Raw genomic sequence first — 24,387 nt, 5'->3', positions numbered from 1 at the left:
CCCCTTAATAAAAAATGGGATAAAAAAGTTAAATAAAATTGAGAAAGGTTGATATGGGTTGGCTGTGTCCCCACCCAAATTTCATCTCGAACTGTAATCCCCACATGTTGAGGGAGGGACCTGGTGGGAAGCGATTGGATCATGGGGGCAGTTTCCCCCATGCTGTTCTCGTGACAGTGAGTTCTCACAGATCTGGTTATTTACATGTCTGGCATTTCCCCTGTTTGCTCTCTCTCCCTCCTACCACCATGTAAGACATGCCTTGCTTTCCTTTCACCTTCCACCATGATTGTAAGTTTCCTGAGGCCTCCCCAGCCATGCAGAACTGTGAGTCAATTAAAACTCTTCTGTTTATAAATTACCCAATCTCAGATAGTACCTCTATAGCAGTGTGAGAATGGGCTAATGCAGAGGTGCATGAGGTATTTTTTATTTAAAGAAAATGGTGATATTTTCTTTTTTTTTTTTTGAGATGGAGTCTCACTCTGTCACCCAGGCTGGAGTGCCATGGTGCGATCTTGGCTCACTGCAACCTCTGTCCCCTGGGTTCAAGCGATTCTACTGCCTCAGCCTCCTGAGTAGCTGGGATTACAGTCACGGGCCACCACACCCAGCTAATTTTTGTATTTTTAGTAGAGACAGGGTTTCACCATGTTGGTCAGGCTGGTCTCAAACTCCCGACCTCGTGATCTGCCCGCCTCGGCCTCCCAAAGTGCTGGGATTACTGGTGTGAGGCACCGCGCCTGACCGATATTTTATTTCTCAACAACCTTAACGTCATTTGAGTTTACGGAAGACTAAAGTGAGAGAAAAGAATGAGACAGCAGCATTTTAACTCTTTTAACAAAAAGTGTTTTCCTCCCTATCCTTCTTTTTGTCCAGCAAATACAACAAAGAACATGGTTCTTGACTGTGCACCAAATAAACAAAATAATATCTGACAACTACTCTTTAGAGGAGACTGGTTTTTTGTCTTGATCAATGCTAGTTATTGAACTAAAAAGATGGAGCAGAGTGAGTAGCAAAGCAGTCTGATGAATGTTTCCTTGCAGTGAACGATACACTACATGGACTTTAGTGCTGACATCAATGCTAGAGTTTTTTTCCACAAGATAATTTTTTAGGAGCAATACAATAGTTTGGGAGAAAAATACGCATTATGGAAAAGAATTGAAAAGTGAGCAGCAAGACTACTATATGAGAGTTTTTTCTCCTACAAAACTGAAGACCACAACATTCAAATTCATAACAAACTGACCTCTTCTTGATTCATATCCTAATTATAGAACTCAAGACTATCAGGTCTCAAATGCTATGTGCTTATCTACTGATCTACTTTTTATAATGATCATATTTAGTATTCATGAGTAAGAGTAACTTCAGGAAATAGCATTTTTCCATGATGTTAGTTTCACAATGTTTCTTTTTCTTATTTTTTGAGATAGGGTCTTGCTATGTCACCTAGGCTGGAGTGCACTGGTGTGATCTCAGCTCACTGCAACCTCCGCCTCCCGGGCTTGAGTGATCCTCACACCTCAGCCTCCTGAGTCGCTGCGACTACAGGTGTGCACCATCAGGCCCCATTTTTTTTTTTTTTTTTTGCATTTTTTTTGTAGAGATAGGGTTTTGCCATGTTGCTCAGCGTGGTCTTGAACCCCTGGCCTCAAGTGATTCACCCGCCCCAGCACCCCAGCTTCCCAAAGTACTGGGTGTGAGCTACCATGCCAGATCCACAATCTGTTTCTTAAATAAGGAAGTGTTCTAGATATCAAGAATCCTTCAGAGATTTTTAGGTAGCTTTGAATTTGTGCTTTAAATGTAAGAATATTAAATGTTTTTGATGGAAATATTTCCATCTCTACTTTGTTAAACAGAATTCACCCTGGTTCTTCATTCTGTCAACAAACATCTACTGAGTGCTAATGGTTAATGAGTGTTTGTTTTTACGAAAGATTATTAAGACCGAGACTTTCCCTTCAGGAGTTCAGTTAGATAGGGAGACAAGCCTGACAACACAAACAACCAAAATATAGAAATACGTTCAAAAGATTAACTTTTGGGAGAAAGAGGTGGTAGCAAGAAAGTCTTCCTGCTTTCTATTGCAGCAGATAATCTTTCCTGATAGTTGTGTAAGTAGTTTGGGGTCAGGGGCTCTCTCTCATGCTTAGTTTAAAATAGCTGTAACATCGAAGCCCAAGGCTGTGCCTCATGAGGGTGGTCAATGAATTGCATAACTGGTAAGCGACTACTACCTGCCAGGCTTTGTTCTAAGAACTAGAAAGAGAAAAGGGAACTCCTTATCCCTACACTGCTCAGACAGCTAGCAAACAAATAATTTCAAAATCAATGCAACGAGTTCTATAATAGAGGTAAAATCAGAATGCCAAGGCAGCAGAGGGAGCTGAGGCTTGAAAGAGTCATAAAAGTATGACAGACAGAAAAGGTATTCAAGATGGAAGGAAGAAGTGATGCAAAGATGTGGAGTGTGAATATGCAAGACATTTCGAGACCACGGAAGCAGCAGGGAGAAACTAAGTTGAATATAGGTGCCGTGTGTGAGGGCAGAGTAATGGAACACGAAGGAAGGCAAACTTGAAGAGGTCAGTGGCAGGGACCAGACTGAGGCCTGTCTATGTCATCCTAAAGTATCTGCACACACACATATATGTGTGTGTGCATGTGTGAACGTGCACGCACACACACAGAAGGACAATTAAAGCAGGCCAGGCATGCTGGCTCACACCTGTAATCCCAGCACTTCAGGAGGCTGAGGCGGGTGGGTCACCTGAGGTCGGGAGTTCAAGACCAGCCTGGCCAACATGGTGAAACCCCACTTCTACTAAAAATACAAAAATTACCCAGGTGTGATAGCATGTGCCTGTAATCCCAGCTACTCAGGAGGCTAAGGCAAGAGGAATCACTTGAACCTGGGAGGCGGAAGTTGCAGTGAGCTGAGATCAGATGGCACCACTGCACTCCAGCCTGGGCAACAAAAAGACTTTGTCTTAAAAAACAAAAAACAACAAAACCAAAAACTAAATTAAAAAAAAAAAAGAAAGACAAAGCACATGGATCAAATCTTAACAATGGTTGACATTATAATGGATGAAGTACCTATGTGAAATTTTGCTATGCTTTTTTTGATACTTTGAAATTGTTTAAAAGTAAACATTTAAAATAAAATAAAATATGGGGAATCCCCATCCCAACATTCAGCTTCTTTCGTTACTTACTCTGGAAGCTCTCTGGGACGTCGCAAACATCCAGCTGTGACCACTGGCTGAATTCAAAGGTGAAATTGTTATTAACTCGACAGACATAAAAGCCTGCATCTTTTACATGCACTGCATTAAAAATAAGCTCTGATGTATTTCCATTTGGAATCTGTGAAAGAATCAATAAGAGAAGTGGATGACTCATCAAAAACACACCTTACAAAATATGCTGTACAAAATCTATGATTTCAGTATGAAGCTTTGAAAGTGCAACATTTTCCCCCCAAGTTCTAAAACATTTCTGAGTTAAAAACAGTAACGCTTTGAGTTATTTAGGACTGAAGTATTAAAAATCCAGTCTTTTACAAATCCATAAACCAGAGAGTTAAGCTGGCCCCCAAACATCTTCCAAAGGCTCACTAACAGAAAACTATTTGCTCTGGCATTTAAGAGATCAATCACTGAGTACTGAAAGAATCTACAACTGCAACATTTATGAGTTTAGCAGCCATACAACATACAAACACCACAGCGGCATAGAGAAAACACAGAGAATTGGGCTTGGCTATTGCTTTCAGCTCTGACCACATTAGCTGGGAAGACGTGGGCAAGTTATTTCACCTTGAGACCCCGGACCTTCTGATCTGCAAAATTCTGTAAGAGGATAAGCTCCTTAACCAAACAATATCCAATTTCCTTCAAGGTCTAGACAGAGAAGAGCTATGGAAAGCATATCAATGAGACAGTAAGACGGGATGGCCATCCACAGTCCCCACCTCCAATAGTAAGGTTTCTTTTATTAATGCTTTTTCTGCTCCCAGCAATTGATCAGCTACACCCAACTTTGGCACATTGCCAAGGGGCTTACTCAAGTGCCTCATTACAATAACTCCTTTGCAAAGAACAGGTTAATCTGATGATTTAAAATCTGAAATACTCCCAAATTCAAAACTCTTTGAGCACCTCCATCATGCTCACTGGAACATTTCAGATTTGGGATGCTGAACTTTTAAGTATACAATGCAAATATTTCAGCACCTAAAAAAAATCCAAAATCTGAAATACTTCCGGTCTCAAGCATTTCAGACAAGGGATATTCAACCTGTACTTTAACAAGCTCATCTCCTCCCTCTCCAAACCCCAAGTTACTGAACTCTACTCTCTCCCCTTTCAGTACCTACACCAAAGCAAGAGTATTTTGCTCAGGATGTGACAACTGGGATGACAGGCTGCACTTACAACTGCCTGACAATCCTACTATATTGTCCTAAGTGTGTTTTCCTTCTAGACTATTGATGTATACTCTTTCCTCAAACTTCCTGTAATCCTAGTTCTCTTAGGCACTGACTTCAGACAGAAATTACCTCCTTTTTCTGCCAACAAATCACAAACCTATCCATGTCTGTACCTATTTATAACTGCTCTGTTCCCTCCTGTTAAAATGGAAGATGTATCCTCTTAACAAAGGCTACTTGGGCTGAAGATCTGTGGAGACCCACTCAGAACCCCTGAGTTGGTATGAAGATTATATTAAACTGAAGACATCTGGGACTCAACAGATACAGAAAGAAGTCTTCTCAGTCTTCCTTTATCTGCCCCAAAACAGAAAGTTCTGGGAAATGAGGCTGCCATAAATTCCCTCTTGGGGCAGCTTTTACCCCCAAGAAACAGACCAAGAGTAAAACTACCATAAATCTCTCTTTGGGGACTTTACGGTCACAATGAAGAGGAGATACCACTGGTGCCTGCATGAACAACATTACCACAAACTTTGCTATCTTCCCTTGTTCTTCTCCCCTTTGTCTTTCCTGAAGAAACCCATCCATTATGCTCACAGGGCCCCTGCCTTTCCCTACTAAATTAGCTACATAACTTAACCAGTTAGCAAGCTACTCCTTCTGAAAGCTCTTGCATGCACACAAATAAGCTTTTTCTCCATTAATCTGTCTTCTGTCAATTAATTTTCCAATCTTCAACACCTCAGTATATAACACATCTCAGATGCTCATGTGGAAAGCCTAAGGGGTCATCCTTGATTTCTCTTCCTTCTCCCCATGCTCTACATCTAATCTGTCAGCTTAGTTGACTCTCTCTAAAATATACACTGAATTATGCACTGTGATCCACCTTCTCTTCTCCACGCTACTGCTACTTCCAGTCAAGCACAGGTATTAGACAACTGCTCATCTTGCTGTTCTCTGCTTCCTTCAAGCAGCAAGTTTATGTTTTAAAAACATGAATCCTAGTCGGGTGCGATAGCTCACGCCTGTAATCCCAGCACTTTGGGAGGCTGAGGCAGGCGGATCACGAGATCAGGAGATTGAAACCACCCTGGCCAACATGGTGAAACCCCGTCTCTCCTAAAACACAAAAAATTAGCTGGGCGTGGTGATGCGCGCCTGTAATCCCAGCTACTCAGAAGGCTGAGGCAGGGTAATCATTTGAACCGGGGAGGCGGAGGTTGCAGTGAGCCAACATCGCGCCACTGCACTCCAGCCTGGCGACAGAGCAAGACTCCATCTCAAAAACAAAAACAAAAACAAAAACAAAACAACAACAACAACAAAAAAAACCCACGAATCCTACCATGTTACTTCCCTTGCTTAAAACCTTAGTAGCTTCTCATATTATGTCGCCACCCTGTTGATTTTCCTCATAGCTCTTAACTCACAGGAATTAACAGTACTTGCTCTGTCCCCACTGGCGTGTAAGCTCTTTGAGGGCAGAGACCTTCTGGTCAGTGCTGTATCATCACACCTAGAACATGGCCCGGCACAAAACAGGTGCTCAACAAGCACTTGTTAAGTAAACATCTCCTACAATACTCCTATGATCATGTGGTTTTACAAAACTTAAGAGTTTTAAAATCCATTACAACTCTTCAACTCTAAGATGCATTTTCCATCCCCTACATTTCTACCTTTCTCCAATCAGGACATAGCTTACAAATGATATACTTAATTTAGTAGGGTTTTTCCACTATTTCTCCTCAAAGGGCATTTAATAAAATGAAAGTAACTTTGCAATTGAGAAAATATGATAAAAAAATACCTTTAGGTACAATCTTTCAAGAGCCTAGGCACGTAAAACATCCTGTCTACTTAATTCTCACAACCTCTGATGATAGGAATTCACATGGCTAATAATGGCAGTCAGAGTTCCAACACAGACCTATCTAGTGCCAAAGCTACATGCAATCTTTTTACTACATTCCACAGTTGCTCTGTCTTACCTCTGTGTAACAGACGGAAACAAAATCGTATAAAACCACAGAATTCACCTACAGTATGAGGCAATCCAATTAAAGGAAAAGTCATTCTCAGAACAGCTTTTATTTAGTTTCAGATTTGCAAAGGGAGACGTGACATCAAGTTTGGAAGAAAGCTGAATTACTGGGACTAACAGAGTGAAAAGAGTATGGACTTTCAAGGTACCGTGGAAGTGGGAGGAGGATAGAGAGGGATGGGGGGATCGAAGATAAAAGCCCACAGAAGTGGGACACAATGCAGGCAGCCAGCCCACTGAGAAATCCCCAGTGCAAGATGGCTCAAGGAACTCTGAAGAAAAGAGAATTCTAAAATGTGAATTTAAATTATTTGTTGGGTGCTGCAGGGATCCAATCATTTCACAAAAGGAATAAATGGCCCATTCTGCCATTCTGAATTTTACTTCAGAATCTACCACAAGGTCCTAAATCTTCTGATACAGATAAAACAGTGATGTGGAATTCTTAAAAAGAATAGCACATTAACTTTCCATATAGCCTTGAAAATCTTTTAAAGATTTTGGTTGGAACATAATCTGTTGTGAAGAGTTTGTATACACAAGAATGTACTGGTGATGTTTTATACTCGCTAACACTGTTGCCCTAAGTAATCCCTATTTTCCACAATTTTTAGAGTGGAGAACTAATTTCATTATTGTTTACAATGTTTTCATGAGACAATTCTGGAACTGTCTTACCAAAATAATGACTATTGACTACTTCAGTAATAACCTAGCAATGTCTATCAGACTCTTTTACCAAACTGTTAAAACTACATTTAGGACGATAATGTTAATTAATTCTCTATCATTCTCTCTCCTTGGAAGAATTAAAAGATATATTTTAAAAATTACCTCTTTATTCATTTTGAACCACTGATATTGAACAAAAGGATGTCCAGTTGCCCGGCAACACAGTTTCACAAACTGTCCAGCCAAGACTGCCTTTGACTCTGGGTTTATAGTAATCTTTATTCCTAAAAAAAAAAAAAAAAAAAAAAATTAAAGTCACAAAAGAGGGATTTTCCTTGTTTATACATCTGAAACCAAAAATTGAAACATTTTAGAAATAACCTGCATATTTATCTTTGTCATAAATCACTCATTCACATCTCCTTCTCAATCAATTTACACTTTGTGAGTTGCAGCTTTTGTAAAATCAGAGGAAAGAAACTTACTTGCAGAAGACTTTGATCTATTGTACTTCCCCATGATTGGGTGGGGGAGAAAATTATTTACCATATTTCTTCAATTTCTAGAAGCTTTTTTTCCCCATATTCTAACACTTCTGAAATCAGGATGCACCTTATAACAGATGCCTGTCAGGCACAGCCACAGGGTAGTTCTCAGTGTTAGCTCATGGAAATGTTTGGTCATAAATGCTCATACGGCTGCCACTTCAGTCAAGTTACGTGCACTGTTAGTAACAGAAGTGTTAAGTTGCAATGTCTGCTATTGTCTGAATGTGTGCCCCCAAATTCATGCGCTGGAAACTGAATCCCCAATGTAACAATGTTGGGAGGTAGGGCCTAGCGAGAGGCTCTACCCTCACGAATGAATTAATGCCGCTGTAATAACGGGGTTTGCAGGTAGGTTCTCTCTCTTTTCTGCCATGTGAGGACACAGCAAGAAAACCTTCATCAGAAGCTGGTTCTTTGATCATGGACTTCCCAGGCTCCAAAACTGTGAGAAATAAATGTCTGTTCTTTAAAAATTACCCAGTCTGTGGTACTGTATTATGGAAGCATGCAATGGACAAAGACAACACCATTGAAAACGTCTTCAAATAACTGCATTATTATTTAGCATTGAAATGAAAACGATTTTGGAAGAGAAAGACACAGAAACAGAGCAGTGAGATATATATTTGATATACCTGTGACACAAACATTCCTCATTTGAGGAATAACTGCCAATATCTAAGCTTGGAAGACTTTTGACAGGAATTTGGAAGAAAATCCTAGTCAATAATGGAACACCCCCAACTCCTTCTCTTGCCTCTCTCTCACTCACTCGCCCCAGGGAAGCACATGACTGTGGCAGGAGGCCATTCAGGTAGCCCTGCAGAGAGGCTCAAGTGGTAAGAGTATTAGTCCGTTTCACACTCCTGATAAAGGCATACCCACGACTGGGCAATTTACAAAAGAAAGAGGTTTAATAGACTTACAGTTCTACGTGGCTAGGGAGGACTCACAATCATGGTGGAAGGTGAAAGGCATGTCTCACATGGCGGCAGACAAACGAGAAGAAGGTGCGGGCAGGGAAACTCCCCTTTATAAAACCATCAGATCTCATGAGACTTATTCACTATCACAAGAACAGCAGAGAAAGACCTGCCCCCACGATTCAATTACCTCCCACCAGGTCCCTCCCACAATACGTGGGAATTCAAGATAAGATTTGGGTGGGAATACAGCCAAACCATATCTCTACAGAAAGAAACAGATCTCCCGCCACAGCCAGTGAGGAAATGAGGTCTCTTGACAACACCTGTGAGAGAGCCATCTGAGAAGATCCTCCAACCCTGGGGAAACCTTCAGATAACTGCAGACCTGGCTGACAGTCTGACTGCCGCCTCACGAGAGACCCTCAGCCAGGACTACCCAGCTAAGCCACTTCTGGACTACTATCCTCAGAAACTGTGTGAGATAATAAACAGTTGTTGTTTTTCACTTCTGACTTGGGGGTAATTTATTATGCAGCAATAGATAACTGACATAAAAGAAACCAAAGCTAGAAAAGCTTACATTTGCAAAAGTTGTAATTAATAAAACTGCGTTAGCTGGCTTTTAGGAAGGAAGGAAAAAGATAATTAAAACTTATAAAACTTAATTTCCTGCACCTACTTTTATTTTCTTTCCTTGTCTATACTGAATGTGACCTCATAACAGTGTCTTTTTCTTCTACCACCCACCAATGCAAAGAAACAAAACAAGATTACAAGTAAAAAGGAAACAGTGTAAATAACAGTAATCTTAATACATCAAAGGTACTAAACTTTCTAGGAAAAAAAATAATGTTCATGAAAGTCACAGCACAAAGATACTAAATAAAAGCAAAATTAAAAATGAGTAAATATTTATTGTATAACTAGCACATTTGAGGGCCTCGAGAAGCCCTAGAAAATCTTTAGTAAATATAGTAGAGCCTCTCAGAATTTTAAACTCTTGCCAAGGGAGGACATTCATATTCACTAATCCTTTATGTCGAGGCCAAGTTAGTACAGGACTGATGAAGTTCAGAATTTTTCTGAAATCTGATACATGTTGGTAGGAAAGGTGGAAAATGGGATAAGCACTCTTGCTGAAGCCAGCAAATTCATAACACTGTATTTTAATGTTCCCACATTTACCATTCATCTGCCAGGAAAGTTTTACATCACAACTTTAAAATACAAAGATTCTGATTTCCCAAGTTTCGATGTGACAGGAAAAAGTTGCAACAATGACAAAAGAGAACAAGTAATAAATCTAAAAAATATAGGAGTTTTGGCTATCCTGGCTTTAAATTTGAATGTCCTATAGCCACCACCAATTTTATATGTCCCAAATCCCTTCTGACACAAAATCTACTCCTCTGCCAGTCCCCACAGTTTCCCCATCTCAAAGATGGTAAACCAGTCTTACAGCCTACCACCATCCATCCGGTTACTCAGGACAAAAACTTTGCAGTTTCTTAGCATCATTCTTAAGGGCCCTAGGATTTTCAGAATGGTAAATGAGCACTGGCTTCAACGTAAAGTTGTCAGCTGCATTAGCCCCTAACAAGAGTCAGCCAGGCACTGACTTCTCTCTAGCTATCAAAGTTCTAGATGACATCTGCTTCCAATAGAAGGCTGTTTCATCTACACTGAAAAATCTGTTTATTATAGCCATTTTCTTTAATTATCTTAGCTAGATCTTTTATTGCTTTTTTGTTTTGAGACAAGGTCTCACTCTGTTACCTAGGCTGGAGTGCAGTGTCATGATCTCGCTCACTGCAACCTCCGCCTTCCAGGTGTAAGCAATTCTCCCACCTCGGCCTCCTGAGTGGCTGGGACTACAGGCAGGTGCCACTGTGCCTGGCTAATTTTTTGTATTTTTTGCAAAGACGGGGTTTCACCATGTTGCCCAGGCTGGTATCAAACTCCTAAGCTCAAGCAATCCTCCTGCCCTGGCCTCCCAGAGTGGTGGGATTATAGACACCATGATCAATTACGAGCCACCATGCCTGGCATTAGCTAGATCTTCTGGATGACTTGCTGCAGCTTCTCCACTAGTACTTGCTGCTTCACTTTGCACTTTTATGTTACGGAGACAGCTTATTTCCTTAAACCTCATGAACCAACTTTTCTTCCGCAGCTTCCTCACCTCTCTGTCTTCACAGAAATGAGGCGAGTTAGGGCCTCACTCTGGATTAGGCTTTGGCTTAGGGGCATGCTGTGGCTGGTTTGATCTATCCAGACTACTACAACTTTCTCCATCTCAGCAATAAGGCTGTTTTGCTTTCTTATCATTCGTGTGTTCACTGAAGTAGCATTTTTAATTACCTTCAAGAACTTTTCTTCTGCATTCGCAACTTGGTTAACTGGCACAAGAGGCCTAGCTTTCAGCCTATCTCAGCTTTTGATATGCCTTCCTCATTAAGTAAAATCAATTCTAGCTTTTGATTTAAAGTGAGAGACATGTGACTCTTCCTTTCACCTGAACACTTAGAGATCACTGTAGGGTTATTAATCAGCCTAATTTCAATATTGTTGTGTGTCACTGTTCTTTCACTTGAACACTTAGAGACGATTGTAGGGTTATTAATCAGCTTAATTTCAATATTGTTGTGTCTCAGGGAATAGGGAGGCCCAAAGAGGGAGGGGGGAGGTGGGAGAGGAAGAGGGACAGGGAGGGAGGGAGGGAGGGAGAGAGTGAGAGAGAGAGAGAGATTGAGAGAGAGAGAGGAATGGCCAGTTGGTGGAGCAGTTGGAATACACATGACATTTATCAATTAAGCTCAACTTCTTATAGGGGCATAATTTGTGGCACCCCAAAACAATTATAATAGTTTTTTTTTTTCCTTTGCAATGCAAGGGCTCTTTTTTTTTTTTTTTTCTTTGTAGCCCAGAGGTCCTTTATTTTTTTTTTTTAACACCTATTATGCCATGAATTCATAGGGAATAGGTTCCAGCAGCTCAGGCTCCTTCCCATTGGTTCTCACAAAGTGTGCTTCTCTGGGTGGAGCAGGCTGGCGCTTTAGTTGAACCCAGGTACCTTTCTCTTTGGCTTCTTTCTTTTTCTGATCATTTTCCTTCACACGTTTCAGGAAGCTATCTCGGCTCTTAGAGTGCTTAATGTGCTCAATACGCACATTAATTCTCTTGGCAAGAATCTTGCCCTTAACTTGTTTGTTTACAACAATGCCAACAGCATGCTGGGTAACACTGTAGACTCTTCCAGTTTTGCCATGGTAACACTTGTGGGGCATTCCTTTTTGAACAGTACCCATTCCCTTGATGTCTACAATATCACCTTTCTTATAGATTCGCATATATGTGGCCAAAGGAACAACTCCATGTTTTCTAAAAGGCCTAGAGAACATATATCGGGTGCCTCTCCTCTTTCCCTTTGTGTTCGTCATTTTGGCGAATTACTGGAAGATGGCGGTTCCGGCCGAAAGGCTGCAAGGGCTCTTTATTGTCAGTGAGACCACCAGGCTAGATGAGCACTGAGGCTCCAGGGGGACCCCAGGCCCTCTTCAGTGGGAGAAGGCAAAGGTGGGTTTCGGGCCTCAGAGTGGTCCTTGGCTCACGTAGCACCATGTAAATACAGAGCTAAAAACTTCCTGGATGTCTCCCACTGGAAACCAGTCAGCCCAACACATTCCACAACCACCCTCTTTTTTTTTTTTTTTTTTTTGAGACGGAGTCTCGCTCCGTCGCCCAGACTGGAGTGCAGTGGCGCGATCTTGGCTCACTGCAACCTCTATCTCCCAGGTTCAAGCAATTCTCCTGCCTCCGTCTCCTGAGTAGCTGGGATTACAGGCACGTGCCACCATGCCTGGCTAATTTTTTGTTTTTTTTTTTTTTTGAGATGGAGTCTCGTTCTGTCGCCCAGGCTGGAGTGCAGTGGCGCAATCTCGGCTCACGGCAAGCTCCGCCTCCTGGGTTCATGCCATTCTCCTGCCTCAGCCTCCTGAGTAGAGTAGCTGGGACTACAGGTGCCCGCCACTACACCCAGCTAATTTTTTGTATTTTTAGTAAAGACGGGGTTTCATTGCGTTAGCCAGGATGGTCTCGATCTCCTGACCTCGTGATCCACCCACCTCAGACTCCCAAAGTGTTGGGATTACAGGCGCGAGCCACTGGGCCCGGTCCCACCTTCTTTTTGATCACTGGGAGACACCAAAAATGCTGAGAGAGTAGCTGGCATGATTCCACCCAGACCAAACTCTTGCCACACTTGTTAAGAGGCCAGGTCTGTGGTGTTCTACTGTAACACCAGGAAATGGAATGCACGTCCGTCTGTGCATGTACTCTGCACAACCACGGGCTGCTCCGAGATCTTGGTGTCATTCCCACAGAGGAGCTGGGCCTGAGCCAGGGCAATGCCAAAAGCAAACAGGATCATCTTGGCCCACAGCTGATCTGGTTGAAGGCTATGTGGTTGCAAATCGGCTTTCTCCAGGAAGTGTAGGATATGGAGATAGGGGTAAGGATAGCCCTCCCAGAATCCTGTGTCATCTTTCACATCAGAAACATTGCATTCCTGAAGATCAGCAGTGGGGAGAGAGGACAGAAGGCCTCGAGAACATGATTTTTAGTAGCTTCAACCTCTTCTCTGGAGGAGATGGCGGGGGCAGAGGATCCTTGGCACTCAGCCGGCTCCACTAGAACCATGACCCTGAAGAACAGACACAATTCCAGGTGGTGGATAACGTGGAGTTTTGGGCACAAATCTGCCTGGCCAGAGAAGGATGCCTGAGAATCTGAGACTTACACAACTGTATCAGACTGTCCACAATGACCAGACAGCAGGCCTCTCTCCTGGGGCCGTCCTCAGTACAGTGCCAGAGACAGGCATGAGAGATCAAATTCAGAAGACGCTCATCTTGGTTCTCTATGTGGTTCCTTGTATCATCAACAAGGCCAAGTACTTTCTCAGGAAGGCATTTTATTAACTTGGCCTCGGTAAGCCAGAGGGCCTGCTTGACACCCCTGAGAAGGCGGCAACGCTGGTGAAAGACATAGCAGGCCTGGTCTTTGTATGGTGGCTGCTCGTGAATGGAGCTTGAGCAGCAGAACTTTGGGTGCTTCGAGCCAGGGTCCCAGGGTCGTGAACGGGGTGAACAGAATTTTGGGTGTTTCTACCCAGGGTCCCAGGGCAGGAAGATCAGCGGTGGCAGCCCGGGCGTGAAGTACATCTCTCTCACAGAGGGGATGGGCTCCAGTCCAGGGATCTCGTACACTCCATCCAGGGGAGGAGGCTCTGGCTTCCACACGGAGTGCATGCCCCACTCACAGGCTCCACCTCTCGGGGCCCCGAAGCTCCCAAGGTTGAGCTGCCTGGAGCTAGTCAGTGCCTGCCTAGCGGCACCATACTGATCTGCCAACACCATGCTGATCTGGTCTTAAGACCACCAACACCATACTGATCTGGTCTTAAGACCGCCACCTGGATGCCACCATCTTACCAGGCACCAACAATCACAGTAGTAACACCAAAGATCACCGATCACAGATCACCACGACAGATATAATGAAAAAGTTCGAAATATTGTAAGAGTTACCAAGGTGTGACACAGAGATATGAAGTAGGCACATGCTATTGGAAAAATGGCACTGACAGACTTGCTAGACACATGGGTGCCGCAAGCTTTCAACTTGCAGAAAGTGAAGTATCTGCAAAGTGCAATAAAGTGAAGCATAATAAAACAAAGTGTGCCTGTACTTAGAATAAAAAATCCAGATTCCTTAACCATGGCTACAAAGTCCTCCACGAACTGCTCCTTTGGCTCCTCCGCTCTTCTCCAGGCTCACCAAGCTCCAGCCATACTGGGCCTCCTTCCTTCTATAAGCCAAGCTCTTTTCTGCCTTTCCACTTACCAGTCCTCTGCTGGGTTCTCCCCCACAAGCTCCGCTTTGCCATCCCCCGCAACCACCACCCCACTGGCTTCCACTATTCTACTGTTTCATGGCAGGCTCTTTCCTCATCATCCAGGTTTCTTACTAAAATATCACCAGCTTCTCTGAGAAATGTCTCTAAATTAGGTACCCTCCCACCCCCCAGTTATCTATTACATTCACCCAGTTCAGTGTCCTTCACTCTCTAAAATCCCTGTTTCTTACTGTCCATCTTAGGTATTAAAATAGAAGCTCCATGAGGGCAAGGGCAAGGACCTTGATGGTCTTAGTCACCAGTTCATTCAGCACCTAGAATTGTGCCCACATATGGCACTGCAGTGGGTGTTAGTGGGTGTTCAACACGTGTTTGTTGAATATATATAATAATAACAGAAATTACTACAGCAGCAAGTTACTGACTGCTTTACATGCACCAGGCATTTTTATCACTAACCTTTGAAATAACCACACAAGGTAGATACTAATTACATCTATGTTACAATGAAAAAAAGGTACGTAATTTGCAGAAGGTCACCCGAATTACCTGGGGTAAATTAAACTCTCTGAGACTATTTTTTTTTTTTTACATTGTAAAATGGCAGAACCAGGATGCAAACCTAGGTTTTCTTGCCTTTTAAAGGTTTTAAACCTTATGTTTTGCTTTCTCAGTGATTCTGTCTTTTTGTTTTTTTGAGACAGGGTCTCACTCTGTCACCCAGGCTGGAGTGCAGTGGCATGATCAGGGCTCACTGCAGCCTCAACCTCCTGGGCTGAAGCCATCCTCCCACCTCAGCACCCCCAATAGCTGGGTCTACGGGTGTGCATCACCATACCCGGCTAATTTTTGCATTTTTTGTAGAGGCAGGGTTTTGCCATGTTGCCCAGGCTGGTCTTGAACTCCTGGGCTCAAGCAATCCACCTCACCTCAGCTTCCCAAAGCACTGGGATTATAGGAGTGAGCCACCATGACCGGCCTCTTGGTGATTCTCAATATATCTCCCACGGTAATCCCGCTTTCTGCCACAGTGAGCCTACCTTACTGAGAAAGTGTATCACACAAAGAGCAATCCCACACCAGGACACGGCTCATGAATACACCATGGCAAATATTCTCTGCCATTATACAAGGAGATAAGAGACAAGAAGGATGGAAAGGGTTTTTCCTCTAGAGTATCTTACAAAGAAGCAGGTGACTACTGGAAAGGGACCATATGGCCAGGTTCTAAAAGTTATCCTTCCTTTGTATGGGACACAAGACTAAGTGATTTTTAAAATTAGTATTTTTTTTTTTTTTTTTTGTAGAAACAGGGCCTCACTATGTTGCCCAGGTTGGCCTCATATGCTGCCTGGAACTGCTGGCCTCAAGAGATCCTCCTACCTTAGCCTCCCAAAGTGTTGGGATTACACGTGTGAGCCACTGTGCCTGGCCAAGACAAAGTAGCTTTTAATGTACATCTAAATTAACAGTTTATAAGCCTGTCCTGCACCAACAACTTTATTAATAAACGTGTGTGTGTGTGTGTGTGTGTGTGTGTAACATATATATACAATTTATTGCTTCAAAGACTGTGAATTGAAAGGCAAAATGTGATTTGGAAACCACCCCTGGTGAATAGTCAAGAAAATGAGTTGCAATACCTCCCATGTTTTAACCACACAAATTTCCTTCCTCCCACAAAGCCTTGTGCGACAGGGACCCATGGTCAACCCTTAGCCACCCCAATGCAGCACCCACTAGTGAGAAGGTGCTGAACAAAGGTAAAAAAAGAATATGGTATAGTGCTACGTAGGCTGTACGAAGGCATACAAATGAAAGTTCTATTTTAAACGGTGAACACACAGCTTCCTGGTAAACAAGCATATTTTTCAGATAACATCTACAAAGAAGTCAGAGAAGTTACTTGATTTCCTGTAAGCCTGGGAGAATGTGACTAGGTACGATGGAACCAAGGATCGTGCTTTCAACTACACACACATATGCCGATAAACAAGTACATGCTATTAAGCAATAAAACAAAAATTTAAAACCCTGCTGAAATTATAAGAAAGATAAATTAGGATAATTTTTGACAAAAGGACACATAGCTTCCCTTGAAGTTATTCTCTCTCACGACGCATTTAAATGTTGATGTAGTTTATCAATAAATACTTTTTCCAAAAACAGATCTATTCCATACACTGAAGTCCATCTACTTTCAGAGGCCATGAAACAAAAAAAGATTTTCATCAACTTCCATCTAAAACTTGTCCTCAAAGTTACTCTGCAATCTTCTATGCTATCACAGAAGAGTACCCACATGCCCTACAGTGTGCCCAAATAAATATCATTCCTCTTCCTCTAACAATTTCCCCCAGTATATAACCAAAGTAGGTCCATGTGTGTCCCTCCTACGGCATTACACAAAGTATGTCCACATATGTTTCTCTTACATGTCAATTGAAATCTGTATAGATTGTAGCTAAATCTAGTTTCCCACATCACATCCCTTATTCTGTTACATTGCCTGAGACTCCCCTCCACACTCCACATCCAGAAAGACATTCCTTCAGGCCTTGCTCACCAGCCCTTTCTCTCCCTCTACTTATTGCTTATCCTCATGCACATCCATACCATCTTTTTCTCTTTTCACTTCTTGATATTTTTCTTTTAGGAATAATTGCCAATTTCCTCATATTCATGAAATAAGAAAAGTCCCTTACAAATAAGATCCAGTCTTTGAGCACTTTTTAAGTTGGCAAGAAGAAAAAAATTGAAGTCCATGGGTCAAAGAGGCAACTGAGGTAATAATACAGAACTAAGTTTCTTAATTCAGAAATTTCCTAGCATTATGGAAATGGTATTGAGTTCAGGTCAGGGTCAGCAGACCTGGTTTTTAATCCTACCTTTGTCAATAATTGTGACTTTGGCTAAATGATCACTTTTGGAAATCTCATTTTCCATGTAAATGTTTGTTGGTTAAAATTTAAATGTTCACAATAGCACTGTTCTGTCGCTTCACAGAATTGTGAAGATAAAATGTGAAGTAAAGGTATTTTAGAAACTAAAGAATAACATTAAACAACCTTTGCACTTATTTTAGAGATAAAAAAGTAATAAAAATAGCCAAAACATAACAATGCATATGTTACAACGGATCTGAGAAAAAACGGTATGAAATAAAAAAGGAGTAGAGGCAAATGGAAAAGGTGCCACTGAAAAGATGGCACATGACCCTGCCACAGACATCTCATAGGTACCCTCAGTGAGGCACCTTTCATATGAAGAGTGAAATAAAATGGCAATATTGCAGCACTGGAGCTGAAAAGCAACTTGGGATTCATCTTAATGAGATCCACATCAAGAATGCTAGTTCTCTCTAAACAGCTCCCATCGTTCAGCCTCTGCTCTGCCCATTCCAGGTTAAGGGCATCACTTCTCCAGGCAACCATTTCGTGATGTATGTAACTAGGACTGATGAAGCCTATAATTCTACACTCACAATGTTTTCACTTAAAAAAAATAGGCTGGGTGTGGTGGCTCATGCCTGCAATCCCAGTACTTTGGGAGGCCGAGGCGGACGGATTACCTGAGGTCAGGAGTTTCAGACCAGCCTGGCCAACATGGTGAAACCTCGTCGCTACTAAAAATATAAAAATTAGCTGGGTGTGGTGGCGCGCGCCTGTAATCCCAGCTACTCAAGAGACTGAGGCAGAAGAATCGCTTGAACCTGGGAGATGAGGTTGCAGTGAGCCAAGATCGCGCCACTGCACTCCAGCCTGGGTGACAGAGTGAGACTCAAAAAGCAAACAAACAACAACAACAACAAAAGAAACAAAAGCACTTTGAACTACACATCTAAGTCTATCTATACAGATGTCAATATTGGTTGCTTTGGAATCAGTCTTTGAAACTTAAATAAGATCTAAAAAAAAAATAATTACAGACCTTTGGTTCAAAACCATTTCAACACATTCATTTAACCTCCTTCTACAATTCCCACTGAGATGAGCAAAGGAATAAAAGTAGGGAAACAATTTACTAGCGCTGGAAAATGGGATGAACACCATCCACACATAAAAACTAGAAGCGATTTCTCTATCATATAATTCAAGTAAGACCACACTGAGGGGCAAGTTGGCCAACCCATGTGCAGTGGAAATGCTCGACAAGAAAGAAAGCAACAGAGAGTAAAAACCTCAATTCTCTGAGGCTCCTTCACAAAATATATAAAATTATAATTCCAGAGTGAGTTTACACTCAGACTACATGCTGAGTGACTGCTGAAGCTGGCTCCTCATCACAGAAACTGCTCTAGTTAGAGATGCATGGATACTGCTCTAGCTATTTCTGGGCACCAAAACAAATCCAGAAAAGAAACTTGGTCAGTTTCTCAAAAGACAGAGAAACTCCACATGACAGTTAGTTACCTTTCAGAGCTACCTCTGACTGTTGTTCCACCGTCACTTGGAACAGAATATGGCAACGTAAGACTATAGTTTCTCGTTTAATCAAAATAAATCTAAAGTTTCCCCATCTCCCTGCATTTAGACCTCAAAGGCCAGTTCACAGCATAACTCAAACCAGGCTTCTCTCTGTAAGGACAGAGGAAAATCATCAGACTTCCTGTGGAATAAGAAGTAATGTCCTCCTATGAAATAGTATCAATGCAAAAAAGAGAGAAAACATTAGAATATTTCTATTTTGTATTTTCACTAAGACTCAAGAATATAGCAAAGAGGGAAAACTGGAGATCAGATAAACTTACTATATATATATATTTTTTACAACTGTCTTGGATATGATCTTTTATATGTTTGTCTCCCCTACTAAACTATGACCTATCAGCAGGTGGAAACTATTGTTTTATTCATCTCTAAACTCACAGTACCTAGCATAATGCCTAGCACAGCAAGGGCATTGCAATACAGTAAACTTTATTGAATACATGAGGCAAACCACCAATTAAGTTGATTCTATCAGAGCTTATCTTCTTAATATAATTAAAATAGTTTTTATTCTCAATATCTTTATTAAAATATTAAAATTCTTCTCTATAATTCTTATATTTCTTTATTCTACTATCTATAAATAGAGTAAGTTGGCTGGGCGCGGTGGCTCACGCCTGTAATCCCAGCACTTTGGGAGGCCGAGGTGGGTGGATGACCTAAGGTCGGAAGTTCAAAACCAGCCTGATCAACATGGAGAAACCCCATCTCTACTAAAAATACAAAATTAGCTGGGCGTGGTGGCACATGCCTGCAATCCCAGATACTCGGGAGGCTGAGGCAGGAGAATCGCTTGAACCTGGGAGGCAGAGGTTGCGGTGAGCCAAAATCGTGACATTGCACTCCAGCCTGGGCAAGAAGAGCAAAACTCCATCTCAAAAAAAAAAAAAAAAAAGAGTAAATCTTAGATTATGCATATTAGATGCAGATAGTAAGCTTACAAATTAATTACTTCTTCCTAAAATTACTGAGCTTTATTAGATCTCAAAATGTTTGCTGTTAAATCAATAACTAACATTCAAGCAACAACCAATTGCTAAGGATATTATACGGCTAACATGACATAAAACTTCACAGAAACAGTGCACAAGTGGTAACACAGAAACAGGGCGGTGGCTCCCGCCTGTAATCCCAGCACTTTGGGAGGCCAGGGCAGGTGGACTGCTTGAGCCCAGGAGTTCAAGACCAGCCTGGGCAACATGGCAAAACCCTGTATCTACCAAAAATACAAAAATTAGCTGGGTATGGTGGTGCGTGCTTGTAGTCCCAGCTACTCGGGAGGCTGAGGCGGGAGGATTGCTTGAGGCTCCGGAGGCAGAAGTTGCAGTGAGCCGAGATCATATCACTGCATTCCAGCCTGGGAGACAAAGCAAGACCCTTTATCACAAAAAATTTAAAAAACAAAATAAAACAAATAATATTTCCCTACAGCTCACAAATGTACTGAAGAGAAAATTAAAAACAAAAAGAAAAAAATAAACTGCTTTCCTTTCCTATTCTCTCCTCAAATGCAAAAAAGCCCTATGAGATAATCTTGAGAAAGTCTGTAAGCCAAATATCATCAGGATAATCTTCACTGGGGAACACTGATAGAAAAGTGCTAATCCTATTTGGAGAAAAACACAAAGAGCAAAAATGGATTTTTCAAAGGAAGATTACTAATGTTTATTAGGGTGGCACTTTATTAGTTGCTGGCCTGTCAAAAATAAAAATACAAAATATTGTGTTATTTTTAAAATTCAGGCAAATTGTTACACGTAAGTAAATATATGACTCAATTTCAGTCAAGCCCGGTTTCACATATGGGAAACTTAAAAATTCCGAAACCCTAGATCTCAGGCCAGTGATCACAACACAAATCAAAAGAGATATGAGGCCCCTGTCATTGTATAGATGAAATTCAACACAACATTATCTCATGCAGCTCCTATAACTCTGTGAGGTAGAGAATACTTATGTTCATATTATAGACTTGGCAAATAACGGTTAGAGTAATTAAGCATAATTATTGAAAAAGAGAATGAAATACATGTTATATTTACTTCCCAGAAAGGTTTCCTAAGCTTTCAGAGGCCCTGGTATTCAATAAAGTATGAGAACTTAGTAAAGTAAGCAAAAGTAGACTTTACTAAGTATGAGACTTTACTAAGTATGAGAACTTGGACTTTACCAGTATGAAACCTAGACTAGTAGATTTCAAATGTCACAACTCTTGGGTGCTACTTCAAGCACCAGCAATATAAAAATTAATAAATACCACTTTAGGAACTCTACTGTTTCTATCAGTAATGGGCCAGGTTTAAAAAAGAAAGTTTACTGTTTGGTGCCAAACAACAGTTGCATTTGGGAGGGTGGCATTAGCAGCTAGTTATTCCCACCCCAGCCCTGTTGGTAGGAAGAGGCGCTGGGAAGTAGAAAGCAAGCATCCAATACAGTGTGTATCAAATTCATAGGGCATTTATCAGAGGCCTATTTTACCAACTACAGCGGGCCTTGTAAAGCAGGGGATGATTGGGAGTCCAAGTCTCCTTATTTATAATCCAGGGCCCTTTCCATTTGTAGTAAACTTTTTGGTTACCTCCCCAGTATCTGCTGCTTCCTTTTTCCTTCTAATAGTTTCAATTTTGTTTGGTGATCCATGTGGTTCCAGGAAAGCAGACTCAACCCAACTCTACTCCTGGCTTCAAGCCAGGCGAGTCAGCACATTCCATCTCCTTGGCACAGTGACAGGTCTAGAGCTAGGCATTTGACCGAAGCTAGTTAACTAGATGAACCCTCTGGGTTTTGCTGGGGCAAGAATGAAGGAGCCCAGAAAAAACCAGCAGACGTCTTGCGCTATGTGGAGAGTCAGTCATGGAAGGAAGCCAATGCCAAGAAAGGAAGAGCAAAGACAAAAACCAACCAACGTGTTGAGAACAGGATTGTTCCTTGATTCTCTTGAAGCCAAACCTGCTCTAAGCTTTTCAATTAGAAGGAGAAATGTATTCTCTTTATTATGCCTATTTGGGTTGGGGTTTCTGGTACATGTAACTGACAGCATACCACTATACCATGTGTTCCTAATTCCCTATCCCACAACTAACAATAAAAAATAACATCTCATTTATGGTTTTGAGTTCCTCATGTTAACTTAAAAATATATCATAACCAAGCTGGTTATATATTGAAATGGTATACATCAAAACCACGTAAAATAGAGTGCATCAGGTCCTTTGTCTTTCCAAGCTCAACCTGCCTTTCCAAGCTCAACCAGCCTCTTTGCTTCCTGTGGGACAAATAATGGCCCACTGGATCCCCAGGTAAGGAAGGAGGTCTGCAGTGCTGCCACAACCAGGCAACTTCGATGGCATGTCCCTCCTGCCCTCCACCACTGCTGTAGACCAACTCTATCTGCAGCTGAGAGGAGAGCAGCTGAATGGAGAAGAGGGACTGTTTCCTAAGCCTCGCCTGATGTGGGAAGCGCAAAGCCTCATCCAATATCGGTAATTCAGGAAAAACTCATAAGGTTACAAGGTTGAGTTAATCAACATTCAAAAGCCTCACTGCGGCAAAAAAAAACTTAAACATTTGTCATACTTGCTTTACTTCATCTATATAAATACATAGGAATAAATATATGTTCATTTTTTTGGCTGCACTATTCCAATGTATGTCATAGGAATCTTCTCCCTAAATACTTTAAAACGCATCTCCTTTTAAAAAAAGGACAATCTCCTATAGTATCATTATCATATGATAATTACTTAATATATCAAATATGTAGTTACATTCAAATTTTTCCAACTATCTCAAAAATGTCTCATGTAGCTGGTTTCTTCAACCACAATCCAACCAATATTCATGCATTGCATTTGCTTCAACCTGGGAAAGCAAACAAGGCACTACACATTTACATTTTCCAAAAATACTTAACACAATTCACCTGGTCAAAAGAGATAATTTCTTCTAAGTTTGGCTCCATGAACTCCTGGAGAATAATCCTAAGAACAAAACCTACCTGGGGGGCTGAGAAGCTGAAGAACTTCAGTGTGTTCCATAGCCTGCAGGAAATCACTCAATTCTGTGACTGTGCAACCTTTTTCACCCATTAACTTCAGCAGACACAGGCTCGGGCTTCCTTCAGGCTCCAGTACCTTAAGAGAACACTGCTCCAGGTCTAGGCAACTGAAAGCAACAGAAAGAATTCAAGTCAACAGCTTTCTTCCACATGATACACCTGCTATATATCTGGACCACGGTGGTGCTGTATGGAATAAATCACAAGTGAGTGGGTGGGTGGTGACAAACTATTCACATAATGAATGCGAGTATCCTTTCCTCCTCTTTCATCACGGGGAATTCCTCTTTATTCCCTTCTCCCACTCAGCTCCCATGATTATTAAATCAGGAGAATGAGAAACCCAGAAACAGGATGTGAGAGAAATTGAGCCTTGATACTGACAAAGGTTTTTTTGCCTTTAATTTAGGAATGGGGAATAGGAAGGCCAGAAAAATTTCCTTACTCCTTCTTCAAAGATGATGAAAGACAAAATGACCCCAAATGAAGCCCCAGTAGGCTACATTCTGCTGCCTCCTGAGTGAAAGACATATGCACTCATTCCATCAGGGAGCCAAAATATCTTAAATCATAGCACATGCATGTATATAAACGGTGGTGGTAGTACTATGAATTGAAAGCAAGAGAGGCTAATGTCTCGAAAATGACACTAGATAGAACAATCAATGTTACAAGGTTAGCAATTGAAAAATACTTAAAATATCCTTAATTACTAGTTTAAATAAATTATGGCATGTATATCAAATGAAATACTGTTAATTCATTAAAAAAACTGAGCCTGAGGTAAAGGCATAGGTCTTTAAGACATACTGAGAAATGAAGGAATTAACATAAAAAACTGTGTATAATACACTACTATTTGTATTAACAAGGTAGTATGTCTATGTGTGTATTCATATGAAAAAAGGAAGATACAGAACAGCATTTGTTATTACCAAGATCATTTGTGTGTGTTCTTATACATGGAGAGTAAACTCTGAAAAGGTATCCTAAGAAACTCGTAGCCATAGTTGCCTCACGGAGGGTAAGACAGTAGAGCTCATGGCTGGATGATCTACTTTTCACTATAACCCCTTTTGTACTGTTGATTTTTTTATGTGCATTTATTTTTTGATAATTTTTTTTAATAGAGATGCTGTCTTGCTATGTTGCCCAGGCTGGTTTCAAACTCCTGGGCTCAAGCAATAATCCCGCCTCTGCCTCCCAAAGAGCTGGAGCCACCACTCCTGGCTCTTTTGATAATTTTTAAAAAGTATATTTAGAAAGAGAACCAGTAC

The 24,387-nt window shown here is 41.5% G+C and overlaps 2 protein-coding genes and 1 pseudogene across 11 annotated transcripts in view; all 3 read right to left on the bottom strand.

The window, feature by feature from the left end:
• Positions 1-24,387, bottom strand: part of MALT1 (MALT1 paracaspase) — an 80,670-nt gene that overhangs the window by 48,056 nt on the left and 8,227 nt on the right. For 5 of the 10 annotated variants that reach the window (XM_063795761.1, XM_063795760.1, XM_063795762.1 and 2 more), the window contains exons 2-5: positions 23,051-23,217; positions 19,805-19,927; positions 7,335-7,456; positions 3,234-3,384 (exon numbers count right to left, since the gene is read on the bottom strand). In XM_063795761.1, coding sequence (XP_063651831.1) covers positions 3,234-3,384; positions 7,335-7,456; positions 19,805-19,927; positions 23,051-23,217 — 563 coding nt within the window. The remainder of the gene's footprint in view (positions 1-3,233; positions 3,385-7,334; positions 7,457-19,804; positions 19,928-23,050; positions 23,218-24,387) is intronic. The other 5 variants (XM_523938.9, XM_001141643.8, XM_016933810.4 and 2 more) reach the window with 1 other exon arrangement.
• LOC112206243 (large ribosomal subunit protein eL21-like) lies at positions 11,560-12,095 on the bottom strand. The gene has a single exon (XM_054671908.2). It carries the CDS (start codon positions 12,084-12,086, stop codon positions 11,604-11,606), a length of 483 nt encoding a protein of 160 aa, XP_054527883.1. The 5' UTR covers positions 12,087-12,095; the 3' UTR covers positions 11,560-11,603.
• Positions 12,167-14,150, bottom strand: LOC134808620 (large ribosomal subunit protein mL37-like; annotated as a pseudogene).

Source organism: Pan troglodytes, chromosome 17, assembly GCF_028858775.2.
Source record: "Pan troglodytes isolate AG18354 chromosome 17, NHGRI_mPanTro3-v2.0_pri, whole genome shotgun sequence".
NCBI lineage: Eukaryota > Metazoa > Chordata > Mammalia > Primates > Hominidae > Pan > Pan troglodytes.
The sequence above is the reverse complement of the archived record's forward strand: the minus strand, read 5'-3'. Positions and strand labels throughout refer to the sequence as shown.